The sequence below is a fragment of the Physeter macrocephalus genome, chromosome 17 (genome assembly GCF_002837175.3).
Source record: "Physeter macrocephalus isolate SW-GA chromosome 17, ASM283717v5, whole genome shotgun sequence".
Classification (NCBI taxonomy): domain Eukaryota; kingdom Metazoa; phylum Chordata; class Mammalia; order Artiodactyla; family Physeteridae; genus Physeter; species Physeter macrocephalus.
In genome coordinates, this window is record NC_041230.1 from 10,899,416 (window position 1) to 10,919,467 (window position 20,052).

The 20,052-nt window shown below is 42.0% G+C and overlaps 2 protein-coding genes across 2 annotated transcripts in view; one reads left to right on the forward strand and one right to left on the reverse strand.

The window, feature by feature from the left end:
- LOC102978003 (cytochrome P450 2F5) overlaps positions 1 to 20,052 on the reverse strand; it is an 86,373-nt gene that overhangs the window by 21,203 nt on the left and 45,118 nt on the right.
- The window catches only part of LOC102973734 (cytochrome P450 2G1-like), a 9,950-nt gene continuing 4,660 nt past the window's right edge, over positions 14,763 to 20,052 (forward strand). Inside the window, 5 exon segments of the mRNA XM_024132624.3 lie at positions 14,763 to 15,239; positions 15,828 to 15,990; positions 17,371 to 17,520; positions 19,100 to 19,260; positions 19,490 to 19,666. Of these exon segments, the coding sequence (XP_023988392.1) occupies positions 15,060 to 15,239; positions 15,828 to 15,990; positions 17,371 to 17,520; positions 19,100 to 19,260; positions 19,490 to 19,666 (831 nt within the window). The 5' untranslated portion in view covers positions 14,763 to 15,059.

Consider the following 20,052-nt stretch of genomic DNA (forward strand, 5'->3'; position numbering starts at 1 on the left):
CCCTCCCTCTCTCTCCCTCTCCCTCCCTCTCTCTCTCTCTCTCTCTCCCTCTCTCTCTCCCTACTGCCACTCTTTCTTTCTCTTGATTTTGGTCACTCTGAAATCGCTTGCTCTTGCTCTTTTCTTACTTAACCCACATTGCTTGTTGTTGTTGCCCCATACCTCCCCATCTGGCTCGCTGCCCACGGAGGGAGTAAGAGGGAACTGATTATATAACTGTTTGTTATGAGTTCAAGGGGGTGAGGGATGTGGAGGAGGCCAGGAAGGAATATTTTCTCCCTTCTCACCCTTCTTAGCCCTCTCCTTTTTCCTCAATCCATCAGCCTGGCCTCAGACACACCTCTCCCAGCTCCCTTCTTCCTGGATTGGGTGGAGAGATCCGATAACTGGCCCCCTCACCTGGAAACAGTAGAGACTAAATAGCATAGGACTGGAGGGAGTTGGGGGTGCTTAGAAGAGGAGGCAGAGGCTGCAGGCAGGGAGAGCTTCCCCCAGGAGACATGCAGGCACTAGGGCTCTCCCCCAGGCCCTAGAAAAGGTACAAAGCCACGGAAACAAGATGTTGATGGAAATTTGGGGGAACCATCCAATTCAGCTGGCTGAAGCCTAGGACATCCAGTTTCTGGGACCCCAAACCAAGATCTCTGAAGGCAGAAGGAGGGATGCCTGGCCTCTTCCCCACCCCACTGGTTTGGGGCTTTAACAAGGGAGAAAATGCTTTACTATGGACCCCCTTCCTAAGGATTCTTGGTCACCATGTTGCTCCAAAAAATTCTGTAGGTCACTGCCCCACGCACCGGAGAAATATATCAACCACCTTATCCTCCCAACACCTACACCTATGAGTGGAGTAAGGGATCCCCTTACTCCACTCATAATCTCACTACCTCTTACCCCGATACACACAAGCTGGTCCCATCCCTGCCCCCTCACACACACACAGCCCGAGGAAAGGAGCCCTAAGCAAGTCACCGGTGGGAGATAGTTCCTGGAGGGGCAAACTGGGGTGCTAATCCTAACCCTGCCCCTTGAGAGTCCAGTGACCTTGGGGACTCTGTTCAAGTGTGAAATGGGGATGACCCCAAAGATGTGAATTTCCATGCGAGTGTCAAAGTAAAGAACTTAGCACAGAGCTGGCACACGGAAGAGGCTCAGGAACAAGCAATGCCCCCGCCCTTCTCCCTGACTCCCTTGCCGGTCCAGCACCCAGCTGACAGTCCATGCTGTCATCTGCGCACTCACTACCTGCCATCAGCCACAGTCTGTGCTCAGCCCTGCTCTAGCCACCGGCCCCACTTACAGTAAATTCCTCCCTGAGAACAGATTTCAAAGGGCTGAGGATAGGTTGTTGAGTGATAGTGATGGCACCACGCTCATGGCTTTCAGTACATTTCATCCCTGCAACAACCTTGCGAGGGAGGGACTTTTATTGGTATTCTCATTTTTCAGAAATGGAAACAGAGGCTCAAAGAAATGAGGTGTCTACTGTATAGCACAGGGAACTCTGCTCAGTATTGTGTAACAACCTAACTGGGAAAAGAATTTGAAAGAGAATAGATATATGTATATATATAACTGATTCACTTTGCTGTACATCTGAAACGAACACAACATTATTAATCAACTATACTCCAATATGAAATAAAAAGTTAAAAAAAAAAAAGAAATGAGGTGTCTTGTTCAAGATCACACGCACCAAGAAAGTAGCAGAGCAGGACTTGAACCTGGTTCCCCCCAACTCTAGACTGTTCCATGACCTTGGATGTGCTCTCAAAGGACAAAGTTGGAGGGTGGGGACACGAGTGAAGAGGGGACTGAAGGGACAAAGACCAGAGAATCACTTCAGAAGTTATATAAACCCTGCAGCATGGCAAGCTCCCAAATGGAATCCAACCCCCAGGAAATTTAATCTGAAAGTGTTCAGGTTACTGAAAAAGCTGGATCCCAGCATCTTTGTAGCCAGGGCCCATGACCAAGGGCAGTTCCTTCTTCCTGGTTGCACAGAGATCTGAGAAGTCTTCACACTTTTCCTGCTTGCCACATGTCCATCCTGGTGATCTTTACCATCTGGAAGAATGTGAACAAAAGCAGCAAGATGCCCAAAGGTATTTGTCTCTGCTATGTCTGGGAATCTGACTGGGACCCCACTCCCCATCCCAAACTTTCATAATGAGGAGTACATTAGCTGGTTATCAACACTCTGCTCTTTGCAGAGTGTTTTCCTTTTGTTTCCCTATCAGCCCCTAATCAATCCCTATGGTAGACACTGTTAGTTGTTCCCTTACATTCTTCCCTCCTTTCTTTGGTAATAGAACCCTTAGATCTGAGCTGAGCTCAAGGTCATCCAAAATAAAGACTACATTTCCCAGCCTCCCTTGCAGCTAGGCATGACACTGAGGCCGGAAGCAAATAAGATCTGAGGGGAAGCCATGTCTGCCACTTCCAGGTTGTGCCTCCACTCCCGTGTCCCATCATCCTGCTGGTTGGAGTGTAGACCCAGCACATGAGGTGGAAATCCATCTTCAACCATGAGGATCAGGGCAATGTCCTGGGAAATCGTGGAGCTAAAGACAGAAAAAACCTGGGCTCTTGGCACTGGAGCTGCCATATCAGCTCTGACTACTTACACTCAGACTGGCACATCAGAGATAAACTGTTATCTTGCTGAAGCCATTATTATTTTGGGGTCTTTGATACTATCAGATACAACACCCTTTCCTCTTATGACTTCCTAATTGAACACCCCCAACCCAAAATCTATAGGAACTATACACATCTACCCTCACAGAGACTTACAGTCTAAGATCCATCCATTCATTTCCGAGTGTCCATGCACCAATTTCAAAAAGCCTTCCCCCTCCAGGGTGGTTCATTCAACCTTCCCTTCTTCAGTCTGTCTGTCATTCAGGTGTTCTTTCACTTATTCACATCCAACCAGGCAATTATGTCAAATTCTAGTTATGTACCCTTCTGTTAGCATCCATTCTTTTATCTTTTGTCCTCTGATACATTCATCCATCCCTCCTTCCTACCATGCATCCATTCAACCATTCATTCACTCTTTCTTCCATCATTATGTCCTCTCATCCACTTATCAGTACATTTATTTATGCATCCTTCCATTCACTAACACATTCAACCTTTCATCCATTTGCCATCTTCCCATTCATTTATCCATTGATCCTTTCACATCCGATGATTCTTCTCTCCATTTTTCCAACCACACAGCTATTCATCTATCCACACTCTCATCCATTCATTCTTCTTTCCATCATTCAATCATATATCCTTCCATTCAATCCTTACTTTCTTCCATCTTTACCAGCTTTGATCCTTCTAAACATCCACTTCCCCTCTATCCATGTTGTCCTCATGAGGAAATTCCACACTGAAAGATGTGTTTTCACTTCCTCCTAATCTAACCTTCTCAATGAGTCCTGACCTATGTTTTACTTTTTTTTGGAGGGGAGAGTTTGGGATCTGGTATCCTTGTCCAACTTTAGAAGAAAAGGGGAAGGGAGGAGAGGAACAATGAACTGGGCCCTTATGGGGAGAGAAAACAGGAAGACTCAGAAATGAGCTTCCATGCAGTTCCAGATTTTGTTATATTTAGAATTGAGTACTTCATTTTCTGTGTGCTAACTTAAATAGTATTTTAAAAATTTTGAGATTCCGATTTTTCTTTACTGTTACACAAGAATACATTTGACTTTTGTTTGTTAACATTATATTCTGTGACCTTGCAAAACTCACTTATTAGCTCCAGTTTTTTTGTGTATTCTTCAGGATTTTCTACAGAGACATTCATATCATCTGTAAATAAGGACAGTTGTATTTCTTCCTTTTCTATGTATATGATTTTTTTTCTTGCCTTACTGCACAAGCTAGGACTTCCAGAGGATATTGAGTAGGACTAATGAGAGAGAACATTCTTGCCTTGTTCCAGACCTTAGGGGGAAAGCATTCAGTCTTTCCCCTTTAAGTATGATGTTAATTGTAGGTTTTTCACAGATACCCTTTTTAGATTAAGGAAGTTCCATTCTATTCTTAATTTGCTGAGCTTATTTGTCATAAATCAGTGTTGAATTTTGTCAAAAGCATTTTTTCGTATCTATTGATATCACATTTTTTCTTATTAACTTGGTTAAATATCGATACATTGATTTTTTGTGATGTACTATTCTTTTTATATACTAGGTTTGATTTGTTAATGTTTTCCTAAGGATTTTTGTACCTACGTTTATGAGAGATATTGGTCTATAGTTTTCTTATAGTGTCTTGCCTGTTTTTAGTATTAGATAATGCTGACCTCAGGAAATGAGTTTGGAAGTGGTCCCTCCTCTTCTGGAAGAAGCTGTTTAGAGTTGGTGTTATTTCTTCTTTAAGTTTTTTGTTTGTTTGTTTTTGTTTTTAAGTATTTAGTAGAATTCGTCAGTGAAACATCTGGGCCTCTAGTTTTCTTTTCTTTCTTTTTGCAGGTTTTCAACTACAACTTCAAGTTCTTTAATAGGCATAGGGTGTTCAGGTTACCTATTTCTTCTTTCGTGAGTTTTGGTAATTTGTGTCTGTAAAGAACTGGTATATTTCATCCACATTTTCAAATTTATGGGCATAGAGTAGTTAGCACTATAGTTTTGTATTATCTTTTTAAAAAATTAGTTAATTAATTAATTAATTTTGGTTGCGTTGGGTCTTGGTTGCTGTGCGCGGGCTTTCTCTAGTTGTGGCGAGCGGGGGCTACTGTTCATTGCAGTGTGCGGGCTTCTCATCGTGGTGGCTTCTCTTGTTGTGGAGCACGGACTCTAGGTGCGCAGGCTTCAGTAGTTGTGGCACGTGGCTCAGTAGTTGTGGCTCGCGGGCTCTACAGTGCAGGCTTAGTAATTGTGGCCCACAGGCTTAGTTGCTCCACGGCATGTGGAATCTTCCCAGACCAGGGCTTGAACCCATGTCCCCTGCACTGGCAGGTGGGTTCTTAACCACTGCACCAGGGAAGCCCCTGTATTATCTTTTTAATGTCTGTGGATCAGTAAAGATGTTCCCTCTTTCATTCTTGATATTGGTAATTTGTACTTCTTCCCTTTCTTCCCATTAACTTGACTAGATCAATTTTATTGGTCTTTTCAAAAGAATCAACTTTTGGTTTTATTGATTCTATCTTCCCACTATTATCGATTCCATCAATTTCTGCTCTAATTTTTATTATTTTCCTCCTGCTTGCTTTAGATTTAATTTCCTCCTCTTTCTCTAGTCGCCTAAGATGGAAATTTAGGTTACTGACATTAGATGTTTCTCTCTTTTTTTTTTTTTTTGGCTGTGCAGCATGTGGGATCTTCGTTTCCTGACCAGGGATTGAACCTGTGCCCCCTGCAGTGGAAGCGCAAAGTCTTAACCACTGGACCACCAGGGAAGACCCAGATCTTTCCCCTTTTCTAATAAAGCCTTCAATGCTGTAAATTCCCTCTAAGCATTACTGCAAATTTTGACTTTCATTTATTTCTAATATTTTTAGTTACATTTGAGAATTTGACGCATGGGTTATTTAGAATTATGCTGTTTAATTTCCCTAGCATTTATTTATGTTATAACTGGAAGTCTGTACCTTTTGACTACCTTCATCCAATTCCCCTTCCCCCTGTTCCCTTTCTCTGGTAACCACAAATCTGATCTCTTTTTCTGTGAGTTTGTTTGTTTTTGAAATATAATTGACCTACAACACTGTGTCAGTTCCTGTTACACAACATAGTGATTCAATATTTTTATACATTTCAAAATGATCACCAAAATAAGTCTAATTACAATATATCACCATAAAATATATGACATAGTTATAACTATATTCCCCACACTGTACATTTCATACACATGACTCATTTATTTTGCAACTGTATGCCACTGTCCAGTTTTCCCAACACTATTTGTTGAAGAGCCTGTCTTTTCCCCATTGTATATTCTTGCCTCTTTTGTCACAGATTAATTGCCCATATAAGTGTGAGTTCATATCTGTGCTCTTTATTCTGTTCCATTGATCTATGTGTCTGTTTTTGCACAGGAAACCATCAACAAAATGAAAAGACAACCCACTGAATGAGAGAAAATATCTGCAAATTATATGACTAATAACAGGTTAATATCCAAATATATATATAAACAGTTCATACAACTCAATATCAAAAAAGAAAACAACCCAACTACAGAATGAACAGAAGACCAGAATACACATTTTTCCAAACAAGACATACGGATGGACAACAGGCATATGAAAATATGCTCAACATCGCTAATCATCAGAGAAATGCAAATCAGAATCACAATGAGATATCACATTACACCTGTCAGAATGGCTATCATCAGAAAGTCTACAAATAACAAATGTTAGAGAGGGTGTGAAGAAAAGGGAACACTTGCACACTGTTGGTTGGAAAACTGTATGGAGCTTCCTAAAAAAACTAAAAATAGAACTACCATATGATCCAGCAATTCCACTCCTGGACATGTATCCAAAGAAAATGAAAACACTAATTCAAAAAGATACATGCACCCCAATGTTCATAGCAGCATTATTTATGATAGCCAAGATACAGAAGCAATTCATCAAGAGATGAATGTATAAAGGAAATGTGGCATATATACACAATGGAATATTACTCAGCCATAAAAAGAATGAAATTCTGCCATTTCAAAAACCTGAATGGACCTAGAGAGTACTATGCTTAGTGAAATAAGTCAGACAGAGAAAGATAAATACTGTTTGTTATCACTTATATGTGGAATCTAAAAATGAAACAAATGAGGGCTTCCCTGGTGGCGCAGTGGTTAAGAATCGCCTGCCAATGCAGGGGACACGGGTTTAAGCCCTGGTCCAGGAAGATCCCACATGCCGCAGAGCAACTAAGTCGGTGCGTCACAACTACTGAGCCTGCGCTCTAGAGCCCGCGAGCCACAACTACTGAGCCCTTGTGCCACAACTATTGAAGCCCGTGCGCCTAGAGCCCGTGCTCTGCAACAAGAGAAGCCACTGCAATGAGAAGTCCACGCACGGCAGCAAAGAGTAGCCCCCGCTCTCAGCAACCAGAGAAAATCTGCATGCAGCAGTGAAGACCCAATGCAGCCAAAAATTAAATAAGTGAATAAATAAATAAATTTAAAAAATAAAAAGATAAATAAAACAAATGAATAAATATAACAAAACAGAAACAGACTCACAGATACAGCGAACAGATTATTGGTTACCAGAGAGGGAAGAAGGTGGGGCAAAGCAGGGGTAAGGGATTAAGAAATACAAACTGCTATGTATAAAATAAAGAACAACAAGGATATATTGTACAGCACAAGGAAATATAGCTATTATTTTGAAATAACTTTAAATGGAGTATAATCTATACAAATATTGAATCACTATTGTACACCCAAAACTAATATAATATTGTAAACCAATATACTTAGATTAAAAGAAAAAGAGAGAGAGAGAGAGAAAGCAGGAATGAAAGAAATATGATTGGACTAAGCCATGGATAGAGGTGACTTTTCAATTTAGAAAGGAGTCACTAATGATTAACAATGCAAGAATATTCACAGATTTTATGGCAGGGAGCTGACTTATATCTTCGGATTATCTAGCTTATCGGTAGTTGGAGTTGATCATAACAGAACGCCAGATAATTTTGAGAGCCATGGGGATATCTGTGACACTGTAACTAGACCTGTTCAGTATCTTAATCATGTACTGTGACAAATGTAGCCGTGGGAAGGGGAGATATTTGGAGTTCTCTGTGATTAGTAGATGTGGTGAAATGTTGTGGGAACATGATAATTTAGTTCCTGTGTATATGTTGAAACATGGGTGAAACAGATCTGTAAAACTGAGGAGAGAAGGGGGTGAATGTTTAATAGATGGAGATTCTCCTGTGTCAGGAGAAACTGGACATGGGGACAGACTATGTGAACATACTGAAAGGAGAATAGCTGTAGTAAGAGAAAAGGGGTCTCTGATCATTGACGTGTGAGGGGACATCCAGGTAATACATAGATTCAATATTTTCCCCTCAGGAGGAGCATGCTTAGAAATTTGAGATTCAGAGAATACAGATCTCAATTTAAATTTTAGCTGTGTCATTTTATAGCCATGTTGTTTTTTCATTTTAATAAAGATTTCTAAACCTAAAAAACAAAAACATTTCTTGTAAAATTGGTTTCATGGTGCTGAACTCTTTTAACTTTTGCTTGTCTGTAAAACTTCTGATCTCTCCATCAAATCTGAATGAAAGCCTTGCTGGGTAGAGTAGTCTCAGTTGTAGCTTTTTCCCTTTCATCACTTTAAATATATCATGGCTCTCCCTTCTGGCCTGCAGAGTTTCTGCCAAAAAGTCAGCTGATAGCCTTATGAGTGTTCCTTTTTATGTAATTTGTTGCTTTTCCTTTGCTGGTTTTAATATTCTCTCTTTATCTTTAATTTTTGCCATTTTAATTAGAATGTGTCTTGGTGTGGTCTTATTTGGTCTTGATCCTGTTTAGGACTCTCCATGTTTCCTGGACCTGGATGTCGTTTCCTTACCCAAGTTAGGGAAGCTTTCAGTTATTCTGTTTTCAAATATGTTCTCTGCTCCTTTCTTTCTTCCTTCTCCTTCTGGGGCCCCTGTATTGCAAATATTAGTATGCTTGATGTTGTCCTAGAGATCTCTTAAACTGTCTTCAATTTTTAAAATTCTTTTTTTTTTTCTGATCAGCTTCAGTGATTTCCACTACTCTGTCTTCCAGCTTGCTGATCTGTTCCTCTGTATCATTTAGTCTACTATTGATTCCTTCTTGTGTATTTTTCATTTCAATTTTTGTATTCTTCATCTTTGTTTGGTTTTCTTTATATTTTCTAACTCTTTGTTAAAAACTTATAACTTCTCGCTCTGTGCATCCATTCTTCTCCTGAATGCTTTGATCATCTTTACAATCATTGTTCTGAACTGTTTCTCAGGGAGATTGCCTACCTCTACTTCACTTAGTTCTTCTTGGGTTTTATTTTGTTCCTTCATCTGGAACATATTCCTCTGCCACCTCATTTTATCTAAGCTGCTATTTGTATTTTTATGTATGTGGTATGTTAGTTAAATTTCTAGACCTTGTGTCTTCCAGCTTGCTGATCTGTTCCTCTGTATCATCTAATCAACTGGTGATTCCTTTGAGTATATTTTTCATTTCAGTTATTGTACTATTCAGCCCTGTTTGGTTCTTCTCTATTAACTCTTTGTTAAAATTTTCTAATTTCTCACTCTGTCCATTCAGTCTTCTCCTGAGTTCTTTGACCATCTTTATGATCATCTTTATGACCATCTTTGACCATGAACTCTTTATTGGGCAGATTGCTTATCTCCACTTCACTTAGTTCCTCTTCTGAGGCTTTATCTTGTTCCTTCATTTGGAACCTATTCCTGTCACCTCATTTTGCCTAATACACTGTTTTTATTTCAATGTACTTGGTAGGTAGGTTATGTTTCCCGACCTTGGAGAAGTGGTCTTTTGTGGGAGATGTCCTATGCAACCCAGTAGTATACTCCCCTCTGGTCACCAGTACTGTTTGATCTAGGGGTGCCCCTTATGTGTGCTGCATGAGCCCTCTGGTAATAGTGGGCTGTGGTCTGGTAGATGTGGCTAGCCCCAGTCTGGTTGGTTGCCAGGCCCTGCCTTGTGTGGAGGTGGCCAGCCACTAGTGGTTGGGGCTGAGACACAGATGGTGGCTGGTTGTGGAGCTCCAGGGGGTCCTGGTGCCAGTGCTGGCTCACAGGTGGGCAGGGCTAGGGTTCAGGGGGTCCTGGGTCTGATGCCAGCCTGCTGGTGGGTGTGCTGGGTTCTGACAGGGCAGGCTGCAAGATTGCTGTGGTCCTAGGGCTGCTGTCCTCCAGTTGGTAGGTGGAGCCAGGCCCAGGGGGTCCTGGGGCTAGTTTCAGCCACTGATGGGCAGAGCCAGGTCTTGGAGTCACTGACTGCAAGGCCCTGGGTACCTCAGAGTTAGTGTCAGTCTATTGGTGGTTGGGGCTGGGTCCGAATGGCTGGCTGTGGGGTCTCAGGGGTCCTGGAGCTAGTGCTGGTGCACTGATAAGTGGGGCTGGGTCCTGGGGTGGCTGGGGGCTCCGGGGGTCCTACAGCAGCTGGCCTGCTGATGGGGGAGGCTGTGTCCCCACCCAGTTAGTTGCTTGGCCTGAGAAGTCCCAGTAATGGTGTGTAAAGTCTGGTGGGTGGGGGGCAGTGTTGGATCCTGAGGCTAATAAGCTAAAGAGAGGATTTAAAAATTGTATTTGCCAACACCAAAGTCCTCACGGTAGAACGAGCCCCTCAGAATGGCTGCCCCAGTGTCTATGTCTCCAAGGTGAGCTCCAGTTGCCTCCTGCCTCTCCAGGAGACTCTCCAAGATCAGCAGATGGGTCTGACCTATACTCCTTTCATAGTACTGCTTCTGCCCCGGGCCTCAGAGCATGAGGTTTTGTGTGCCCTTTAAGAGTGGAGTCTCTGGGGACTTCCCTGGTGGCGCAGTGGTTAAGAATCCACCTGCGAATGAAGGGGACACGGGTTCGAGCCCTTGTCTGGGAAGATCCCACATGCCGCAGAGTAACTAAGCCCGCGTGCCACAAATACTGAAGCCCACATGCCTAAAGCCTGTGCTCCACAACAAGAGAAGCCACCGCAATGAGAAGCCCACGCACCGCAATGAAGAGTAGTCCCCGCTTGACACAACTAGAGAAAGCCCACGCGCAGCAACGAAGACCCAATGCAACCAAAAATTAATTAATTAATTGATTAATTTAAAAAAGAAGAGTGAAGTCTCTCTTCCTATAGCCCTCTGGCTCTCCAGAAAGTAAGCCTCACTGGCCTTCAAAGCCAAAAGTTCTGGGAGCTCATCTTCCTAGTACAAGACCCCCAGGCTGGGAAGCCCAATGTGGGGCTCGGACCCCTCACTCCTTGGGGAGAACCTCTGTAACTGTAATTATCCTCTTATTTGTGTGTCACCCATCCAGGGGTGTGGGTCCTGACTATACCAAGTCTCTGCCCTTCCTGTCTATCTCATTTTGGTTCCTTTTTTATACCTTTAGTTGTAGAAGATCTTTTCTACTAGTCTTCAGGTCTTTCTCATCAATAGTTGCTTTGTAAATAGTTGTAAGTGTGGTGTGCCCATGGGAGGAGGTGAGCTCAGGGTCTTCCTACTCTACCATCTTGGCCACTCCCTCTCTTCATTTCTTTATGTAGATCCAAATTTTTACCTTAAACATATTCTTTCTGCCTAAAGAACTTCCTTTAATATTTCTTTTTAAAAAAATCTTTATTGGAGCATAGTTGATTTACAATGTTGTGTTAGTTTTAGGTGTACAGCAAAGTGAATCAGTTATACATATACATATATCCACTCTTTCTTAGATTCTTTTCCCATATAGCCCATTACAGAGTATTGAGTAGAGTTCCCTGTGCTATACAGTAGGCCCTTATTAGTTTTCTATTTTATACATAGTAGTGTGCATGTGTCAATCCCACTTTTAATATTTTTTATAGGTCAAGTACACTGGCAACGAATCACCTCCCATTTTCTTTTGTCTAAGAGAGTCTTTATTTGTCCATCACTTAAATTTTTAGTACAATACACACAACATAAAATTTGCCATTTTGGGGGCTTCCCTGGTGGCGCAGTGGTTGAGAGTCCGCCTGCCGATGCAGGGGACATGGGTTTGTGCCCCAGTCCAGGAAGATCCCACATGCCATGGAGCGGCTGGGCCCATGAGCCATGGCCGCTGGGCCTGCGTGTCCGGAGCCTGTGCTCCGCGGCGGGAGAGGCCACAGCAGTGAGAGGCCTGCGTACCACCAAAAAAAAAAAAAAAAAATTTGCCATTTTAACCATTTTAAACTGTAAAGTTTAGTGACATTAAGTACATTCACTTTGTTGTGCAACCATCACCACTATCCATCTCCAGAAACTTTTTCATTATTCCATACTAAAACTCTGTACCCATTAAACAACAACTCTTCATTTCTCATTCATTTTTAATAACTTTTTTGCTTTATATAAAATTCTTGGTTGACAGCTTTTTTCTTTTAACACTTTATAGATGTCACTCCATTGTTTTCTTGCTAGCATGGTTTCTGATGAGAAGTATACTGTGATAATTATTTTTGTTTTTCATGGGTAAATGTGTATTTTCCTTTGGCTGCCTTCAAATTTTTCTCTTTGCCTTTGGTTTCCTGATGTTTGAATATGATAAGCTGGCATGTGGGTGTTTTGGTATTTATCCTGTTGGTGTCCTTTGAGCTTCTTGGATCTGTGGTATGGTTTCCATCACTACTTATGGAAAAAAATTACAGCCATTATTTCTTCTAATATTTCCAATGTCCCATTATCTCTTTCTTCTTCTTCTGGTATTCCAGTCGTGCACATGTTACACCATTTGATAGAGGCATAACTCTGTCTTAGTGTAACCACTAAGTTCTTCCATCCCTATGGAAGAAGGGAGAGGATAAAGAAGGAGGGAGGAGAGAGGAAAAAGAAAAGTGGTGGTGGTGGGAGACGAGAGAGAGAATGAGGGAAGAAAGAAGGGCAATATGAAAGGGAGAGTCTTTGAAAGAGAGAAGTGAGGGAGAGAGAGAGAGGGAATATAGAGAGAAAGAGATGAGGAGAAAAGAGAGGGAGGATGGAGGGAAGATGAAAAGTTGAGGGGAGAGAGTTAGGAAAGAAGAAAGAAAGAAGAGGAGGAAAATAAAAAAGGGTAATTCTCAAAAAAGATGCTGTACATATGTCAAGATTATTTAATTCATTAATGAGGGAACTAGGTGTAAAGACAACTAGTCCAAAAGACTAATGAAACACTAGGATTTTTATAGCCAATAAAGGGAAAAGAAATGCTGAGTTAACTATAAAACTGGCTAATGTCTAATTTTATTGCATTTTTTTTTAATTTGGGGGAAGGTCACCTTCTCTAACAAATAGAAAAATATAGTCATCATGAGTTAACAGTTTTACAGAATTGTAAAATGCTTAGACATTGATCAATTGTGCAAAAGAAGTGATATCCTATTTTGAAATGAGATTATCTTTAAATGGACCTGTTAGAAAATATGCTTAGCTTGACATGAAAAAGTCCCATAATTACTTTTAAAAAATTTCTATGTTTGGGATAATTTTTCATAGCAGAAAGGAAGAAATTCAGAAGCCCCGTTCATTATCCTTTTCACTTTCCAACAGAAGAATGACCCCTCTGCCAAACCAGCCTCTAAAATTTGGTTCCTAAGATTCTGCAAGTTTTGGGGGTTTTTTGTTTTGTTTTTTGGAACTGAGAACAACAGTTACGCACTGGCTATACCTTCCTGCACCTACTGAAAACATCTAAGTGGAGGTGAAAGGTCATCCTGCCCCTCTCCCCACAGCTCATCACTTTCCTAAAGCTGATCCCCCACTGCCAACTGGAAGAATCCATACAGCACTGAAAACTTAAAAATTATAGAATTCTGGAATCCTCAAACATTAGAACAACAGACTTGGAGAACGACAGAATCTTAGAAAAATGCCAGCTTGGGGAGGCTGTTTAGTTCGGTCTTGGAACCATCCCACAAAACACGTCTTCTTAGACTTTGCACAAAGTCTAAATGAGTCTTCTTAGACTATGCACAAAGATCTCCCAGACCCACTTACCTTACCTCCCTGGAAAAAAATTCAATTCTAGCTATCCTCCCGTCTACTGAAGCCAGAAAAGAAGACAAAAGAGTGGGATGGTGAGAGGGGCTGTTCTGAGACTACTTTCTTTCTCCAGCCTGTCTGAATTGGAGGACAAGACTCACAATCACCACCATCACAGATAATTAAGAGTCTAATCCTGAAGGAGTGTAAGTGTGTGTGTTGGGAGGGGGTCAGAATGGAAGGGAGAGGCAGAAGATGGGAGAGTCTAAGGAGGCAGGCTAGAGCTGACTCTTACCCCACGAAAGACATTCTAGCAGCATATCCAAGATCGAGAAGGTGGTGCTTTGTGAGTCGCTCATTTTTCCCAGAATTCCTACCACTTCTGGACACAGGACACCTCAGCATAAACAGCCAAGCCTTATTCCAAACCTGCAGGCTTCCTAACAGATTCAATTTCCACGCCAGAGAATCAAGACACATGAGATGGGCTTTTGGATTATGTTTAATAATATGTATAGGTAGAATATAATACCCAGGAATTTTGTTTCAGGTCAGTAAAGATTTACAAATATTTGGTACAAAAAGAATTGAAAACCATTATTTAGATTATTACAGAGAGCAATCACTAGGTCATGTTTCTAGAGGTGATCTTCCCCTCTAGAGATTGGGACTCAGACGTGGTCCCTACGTCTTAGACTTTGAAAATGAATATGCGCACACACACACCAGCAAAGTTCTGATAAACCAACACAGGTAACCTTTGATTGTTACTATTTAATATATCTTTAGTAAAAACAGTAGAACTTGTTGAATTAAACCCTTTCAATAAAGTTATTTCTTTTGCTATTCTAAATCTTCATCTCTCTCTCTCTCTCTCTCTTTTTTTTTAACCGGTTAACTAGGGTCTAGCAAAGAGAGAGGAGCCATCTCTGTTCTCTATCAAGACTTTCTAAAACAGTATGGTTACCCTACTTGACAGACAGGGAAACTGAGTCCAAGAGGGTTAGGTGACTCACCCAATGAAGAAAAGATGGAACTTAAATTTGAACTCAGATTGTACAACCTTTAATGAAATAGCCTAAAAATGATGTTCAACTGTTTCCCACGTCCTACAAAGACAAGTTGAACTGGAAACTGAGCTGAGGGAGAACTGAGGAACTGGAAATATGAAGAAAGGGGAATGGACCCAGTGGATTTCCCCAGATGAATTCAATCTATCTTTATTCAGTTGGGAGATTATAGGTTATATAATCACTGCCACCGCCCCCTCCCCCCCAGATAAAGCAATCTCTTCCTTGATGGGATCCATACCTGGAAAACTTGAATCCCAGGGTGTTCAGATTTCTGCACAGCTGATTTCCCAGAATGTATTTAGGCAGGATCTGATACCCTGGACACAACCCCTCGACCTGGCACCATGGAGCTGAGAGAGGCCTTCACCATCTTTCTGGCACTCTGCTTGTCTTGTCTGCTCATCCTTATCGCCTGGAAATGGACCAGCAAAGGGGGAAAGCTTCCCCCTGGTCCCACACCAATACCTTTCCTGGGGAACCTGTTGCAAGTCCGTACTGATGCCGCTTTTCAGTCTTTCATGAAGGTGAGTCTATCTACTCTTCTCCTAGATCTGGAAGCAATTAATTCTATAGACAGATAATGTAGAAATTTCTGACTTCTCAAACACAGGCTCTTGGAAACACAACCTTAAATGTCTGGAATTCCAGAATCTGAAACTCTTGGAAACACAGAATCCTAGCATGTTAAACCTTAAGACTCTCACAACCTCGGGACTTTGGAATAACCTTACCTTCTATCCTTAAACACAAGAACACTTGCACTCTGTTGGTCTTTGAACTTTGAGACTCAGTGTCACGAAATCTTAGGATTCTAGAAATTTAGCACTTCAGAGGCCGCAGCATGAGGATCTTGGAGTTCCATCTCATCCAGGTCCGTCATTTTATAGATGCAGAAACCAAGCCTTGTGGCAGGGTTGGAGGATCTTTCCCAGGATGATAGAAGCCAAGTCTTCTGAACCTTGTCCTCAGTAGTCTTTCCAAGCCCAGAGCTCACCTTTATCTGTTAGTCCCACATTTCTATCTCCTTGAAATCTCCATCTCCTAAAATTCTTGTTGGTTTTTACTTGGTACTCCAATCAGGCCTCTCCTCTTCTGTCTTCCTTCACTCTCAGCTCAGGGAGAAATATGGCCCAGTCTTCACTGTGTACATGGGTCGCCGGCCGGTAGTTGGTTTATGTGGACATGAAGCAGTGAAGGAAGCCCTGGTAGACCGAGCCGATGAGTTCAGCGGCCGTGGAGAATTGGCTTCAATAGAGCGAAACTTCCAAGGTCATGGTAGGTAACAACAACAACAACAAAAATAAAAACAAAATGTAATCACAAAGTGTAATGTACTTCTATGTCCCAGGTTCTCTGATAAGTACTCTAAATGAATTATTGCAGTGACTCCTCTGAGGGAGCTATTAATGTCTTACTAATTTTGCAAATGAGGAAGTCGAGGGTGAGAGAGGTTAGATAATAACAGTAAGTGGTAGAACCATTTTATTTTGAACACAAACCATCTGACTCTAGAATATCTTCTGTGTTACTTGTGTTCTTATTTTTAATGAATTAGTGACACTCTTTGTATACTCACTCAAGCCCTCATAGCCAACCTTACATCTTATTTTCCTATATGTACATACACACCCAACCCACAAGTCTGTGCATCCTCCCTTTAGATAGATACCTTTCTAATGTTACCTACACATCCATCTCTATTTGCCCACATCCTTCAATTCCAAGCAGCCTCACAACATTCTTTTGATACTTCCATCCATCCATCTATCCCTATACTTTTCCTTCCACCCATCCATTTTTCCATTGATCCATACATCCACCAAAACAATCCATCCATTCATTAGACTTTCTATACAAATATCTTTCCATCCAATTGATCTATACATTTATCAATTAACTTTCCATTTACCCATCTATCCATCATTCCATCCATCCGTTCATTTATCCTTCCATCATTCATCCACCTATTAATCTTTCAATCATCCATACATCCTGCCAGCCATTTATCCATACATCTGAAACCACCCATCCATTAACCCTTCACCCATCCACTAAGTCTTTCATCCATCCATTCATCAGTCATTGCAGTCATAAACTCTTCCTCCCATTCACTAATCTATCAAAATCATTTCATTAAATTTCCAAATACTAATTCACCAATCCATGCATGTCTGGAAACTTCTAAATACTGCTTACTGCATGGTAACTCCTTTTGTGTAGGTATATTGATGTACAGGTGTGATCTTCTGTGTACACTTATGTGTTTATGTCTAGAGAATCCAAGTAGAACATAGAAAATAGAAGTAGTCTCCCCATTCTGGTGTACTCTATGCGGCATTCTATCTATATCTCCCTCCATATTCCTATGTATCCATCCATCCTATGCATCTATCCAGTTCCAGGTCTCTATGTTGTAAGAAACTCTCCTTGATCTCCCCCAATCACTACTAGCCTGATTTCCTTCACCTCAGTCCTGGACTGTTTTTGAGGTCCAGTAAGGAGGGAACTTTAGTCTCCCCATTAAGCCTGGGAGGTTGGAAGAGGCATCCCCAAGAGCAGAGTTTACAGCTGTCATATTCTGGCACCCTCCCAGTCCAGCACAGAGTTGGGCACAAAAAGGAGTGGAAGCGGAGCCTGACACTTAGATTCTGGCAGGTGTAGCTCTAGCTAATGGAGAACGACGGAGGATTCTCCGACGCTTCTCCCTGACCATTCTTCGGGACTTCGGGATGGGGAAGAGGAGCATTGAGGAGAGGATCCAGGAGGAGGCTGGCTTCCTACTAGAGGAATTACGCAAGACCAAGGGTATGGGGCCACAAGGGGGAGGGCTACAAGGGGACTGGGTGGTTGTAGAGAGCTCAGTCATGACAGGTGGGCCTTGGTGGGAGAAAGCTTTGGAATGAGAGAGGATGAAAAAGGAGGATTTTCTGAGATTTCCAGCCAGAGTCCATGTTAAAAGTTCAAATGGGCTTCCCTGGTGGTGCAGTGGTTGAGAATCCGCCTGCCGATGCAGGGGACACGGGTTCATACCCCGGTCCGGGAAGATCCCACATGCCGCTGAGCGGCTGGGCCCGTGAGCCATGGCCGCTGAGCCTGCGCGTCCGGAGCCTGTGCTCCGCAACGGGAGAGGCCACAGCAGTGAGAGGCCCACGTACCGCAAAAAAAAAAAAAAAATTCAAATGAAAGACCCCTAGGGATCACTTTTCCAGAGACTTGAATCAGTGGATCTTCAGGAGTTTTTGAGCTCCTGATATCACATGCAGACTTTGGCGATATGTGAGTTTGTGCCTTTTCCTGGTGACAGGATTAAATTTTATTACATCTATCTGTCTATCTATCTATCTATCTAGGTATATATTCACACATACACATACAAAAATACATAATTTTGGTAAAAACCGTGTAATGTAAAATTTTGCCAGCCTAACTATTTCTAAGTGTACAGTTCAGTAGTGTTACATATATTCACATTGTCGTGAAACACATTTTTAGAACTCCATGGATGCTAAATGGTCTGCATAAAGACTTTGAAAGTTCACGTATCCCTAGAAATTATTTGCAAAACTGCATTTTTCTGAATATATGCATTGTTTTAGAGAAACTGTCCCCAAATCCACTGACCTGACCAGCATCCTATTTTATAGATGGTGCAGCTGAGGCCAAGGGAAGGATTTTCCTAATAGCTCAGATGGAATCATTGGTAGAGATAGACACATCCAGCCATTCTTTTTTTTTTTTAATGTGTCCTTTACCACCACTTATTTCCCAAATGTGTGACTCTCCAGCACAAACAATTAAATACTAATAACAAAAAATAATGATTAAGCTCCACCAGCATTTTTTTTCAAGTTGTTTTTAATAAATTTATTTATTTATTTATTTTATTTTTGGCTGCATTGGGTCTTCATTGCTGCATGCGGGCTTTCTCTAAGTTGCGGCAAGCTGAGGCTTCTCATTGCAGTGGTTTCTCTTGTTGCGGAGCACGGGCTCTTAGGTGCACGGGCTTCAGTAGTTGTGGCTCACGGGCTTAGTTGCTCCGCGGCATGTGGGATCTTCCTAGACCAGGGCTCGAACCCACGTCCTCTGCATTGGCAGACGGATTCTTAACCACTGTGCCACCAGGGAAGTCCCTCCACCAGCATTTCTTGTGTTTACTACATGTCAGGCGCTGTGCTAAGTATTTCGCATGAATAATTATATTGAATTATCATGAACCCATGAAGTGGCTACTAAACAAACTTGCAGATTGGGAAATCTAGACTCAAAACACAAAAATGAAGTAACTAACAAATGCTGTTAAGCAGTTGAGTCGGGACTCATATCTGCAACTGAATGATTTCACATCCCATGTTCCTACTCATGGCCTCCAACTTCCATCACCCAGGGGCCCCCATCGAACCTACTTTCTTCCTGAGCTGCACTGTCTCCAATGTCATCAGTTCTGTCGTCCTTGGAAGCCGCTCTGAATATGAGGACGAGCAGTTCCTGAAGCTGCTGCAGATGATCAACGAGAGTTTCATCGAGATGAGCACACCCTGGGCCCAGGTGCCCACCAGCCACCACTCTGTCCTCCCCTAGCCTCAGTTAACTAAGCCCCTGCCTCTACCTCACTTAATCCTCCCCGCAATCCGGGGAGGCAAATATCAAAATGTCCTGGGTCTCCAAGAAGCAAAGAGCCTCATGCAAGCAATTCTCAGACCCAATGCTGGATGTTGAGCCCATGCTGGCCTCTGGTGCCCATTGTTGACAAATCCCCTTTGCTTATTCCCCACAGTTATATGACATGTATTCTGGAATCATGCAATATTTGCCAGGAAGACACAATCGCATCTACTACTTGGTAGAGGAGCTCAAGGACTTCATTGCCTCCAGGGTCAAGATCAATGAAGCATCCCTTGACCCCCAAAACCCTCGAGACTTCATTGACTGCTTCCTCATCAAGATGCACCAGGTACCTCTTCCTCTTCCCCCAATCCTTTCCTCTCATCTCCCCAATCCCTACCGCCTACAACTTTAAACTCATCTGTAAACATACTGATGACAAAACAGCAAGTATTGTTTCACATGGTTTACTTTTATTTATAGATGAGATATAGAAACTGTAAACGCATAAACTCTTACACTCTTAAACTTTGAATCTAAAAATTCTAAGAACATGGAAACTTAAAATCTTACACCTTTCTAATCCTATATTCTAGAGACTTACAAATATAGAAAAGTAGAATGAGTCTTTAGAGTCTTAGAATTGGCGGAGCTTAAACACTTAAAGTCTACACTTTTTTTTTTTCTTTTTTTTTTTTGGTACGCGGACCTCTCACTGTTGTGGCCTCTCCCGTT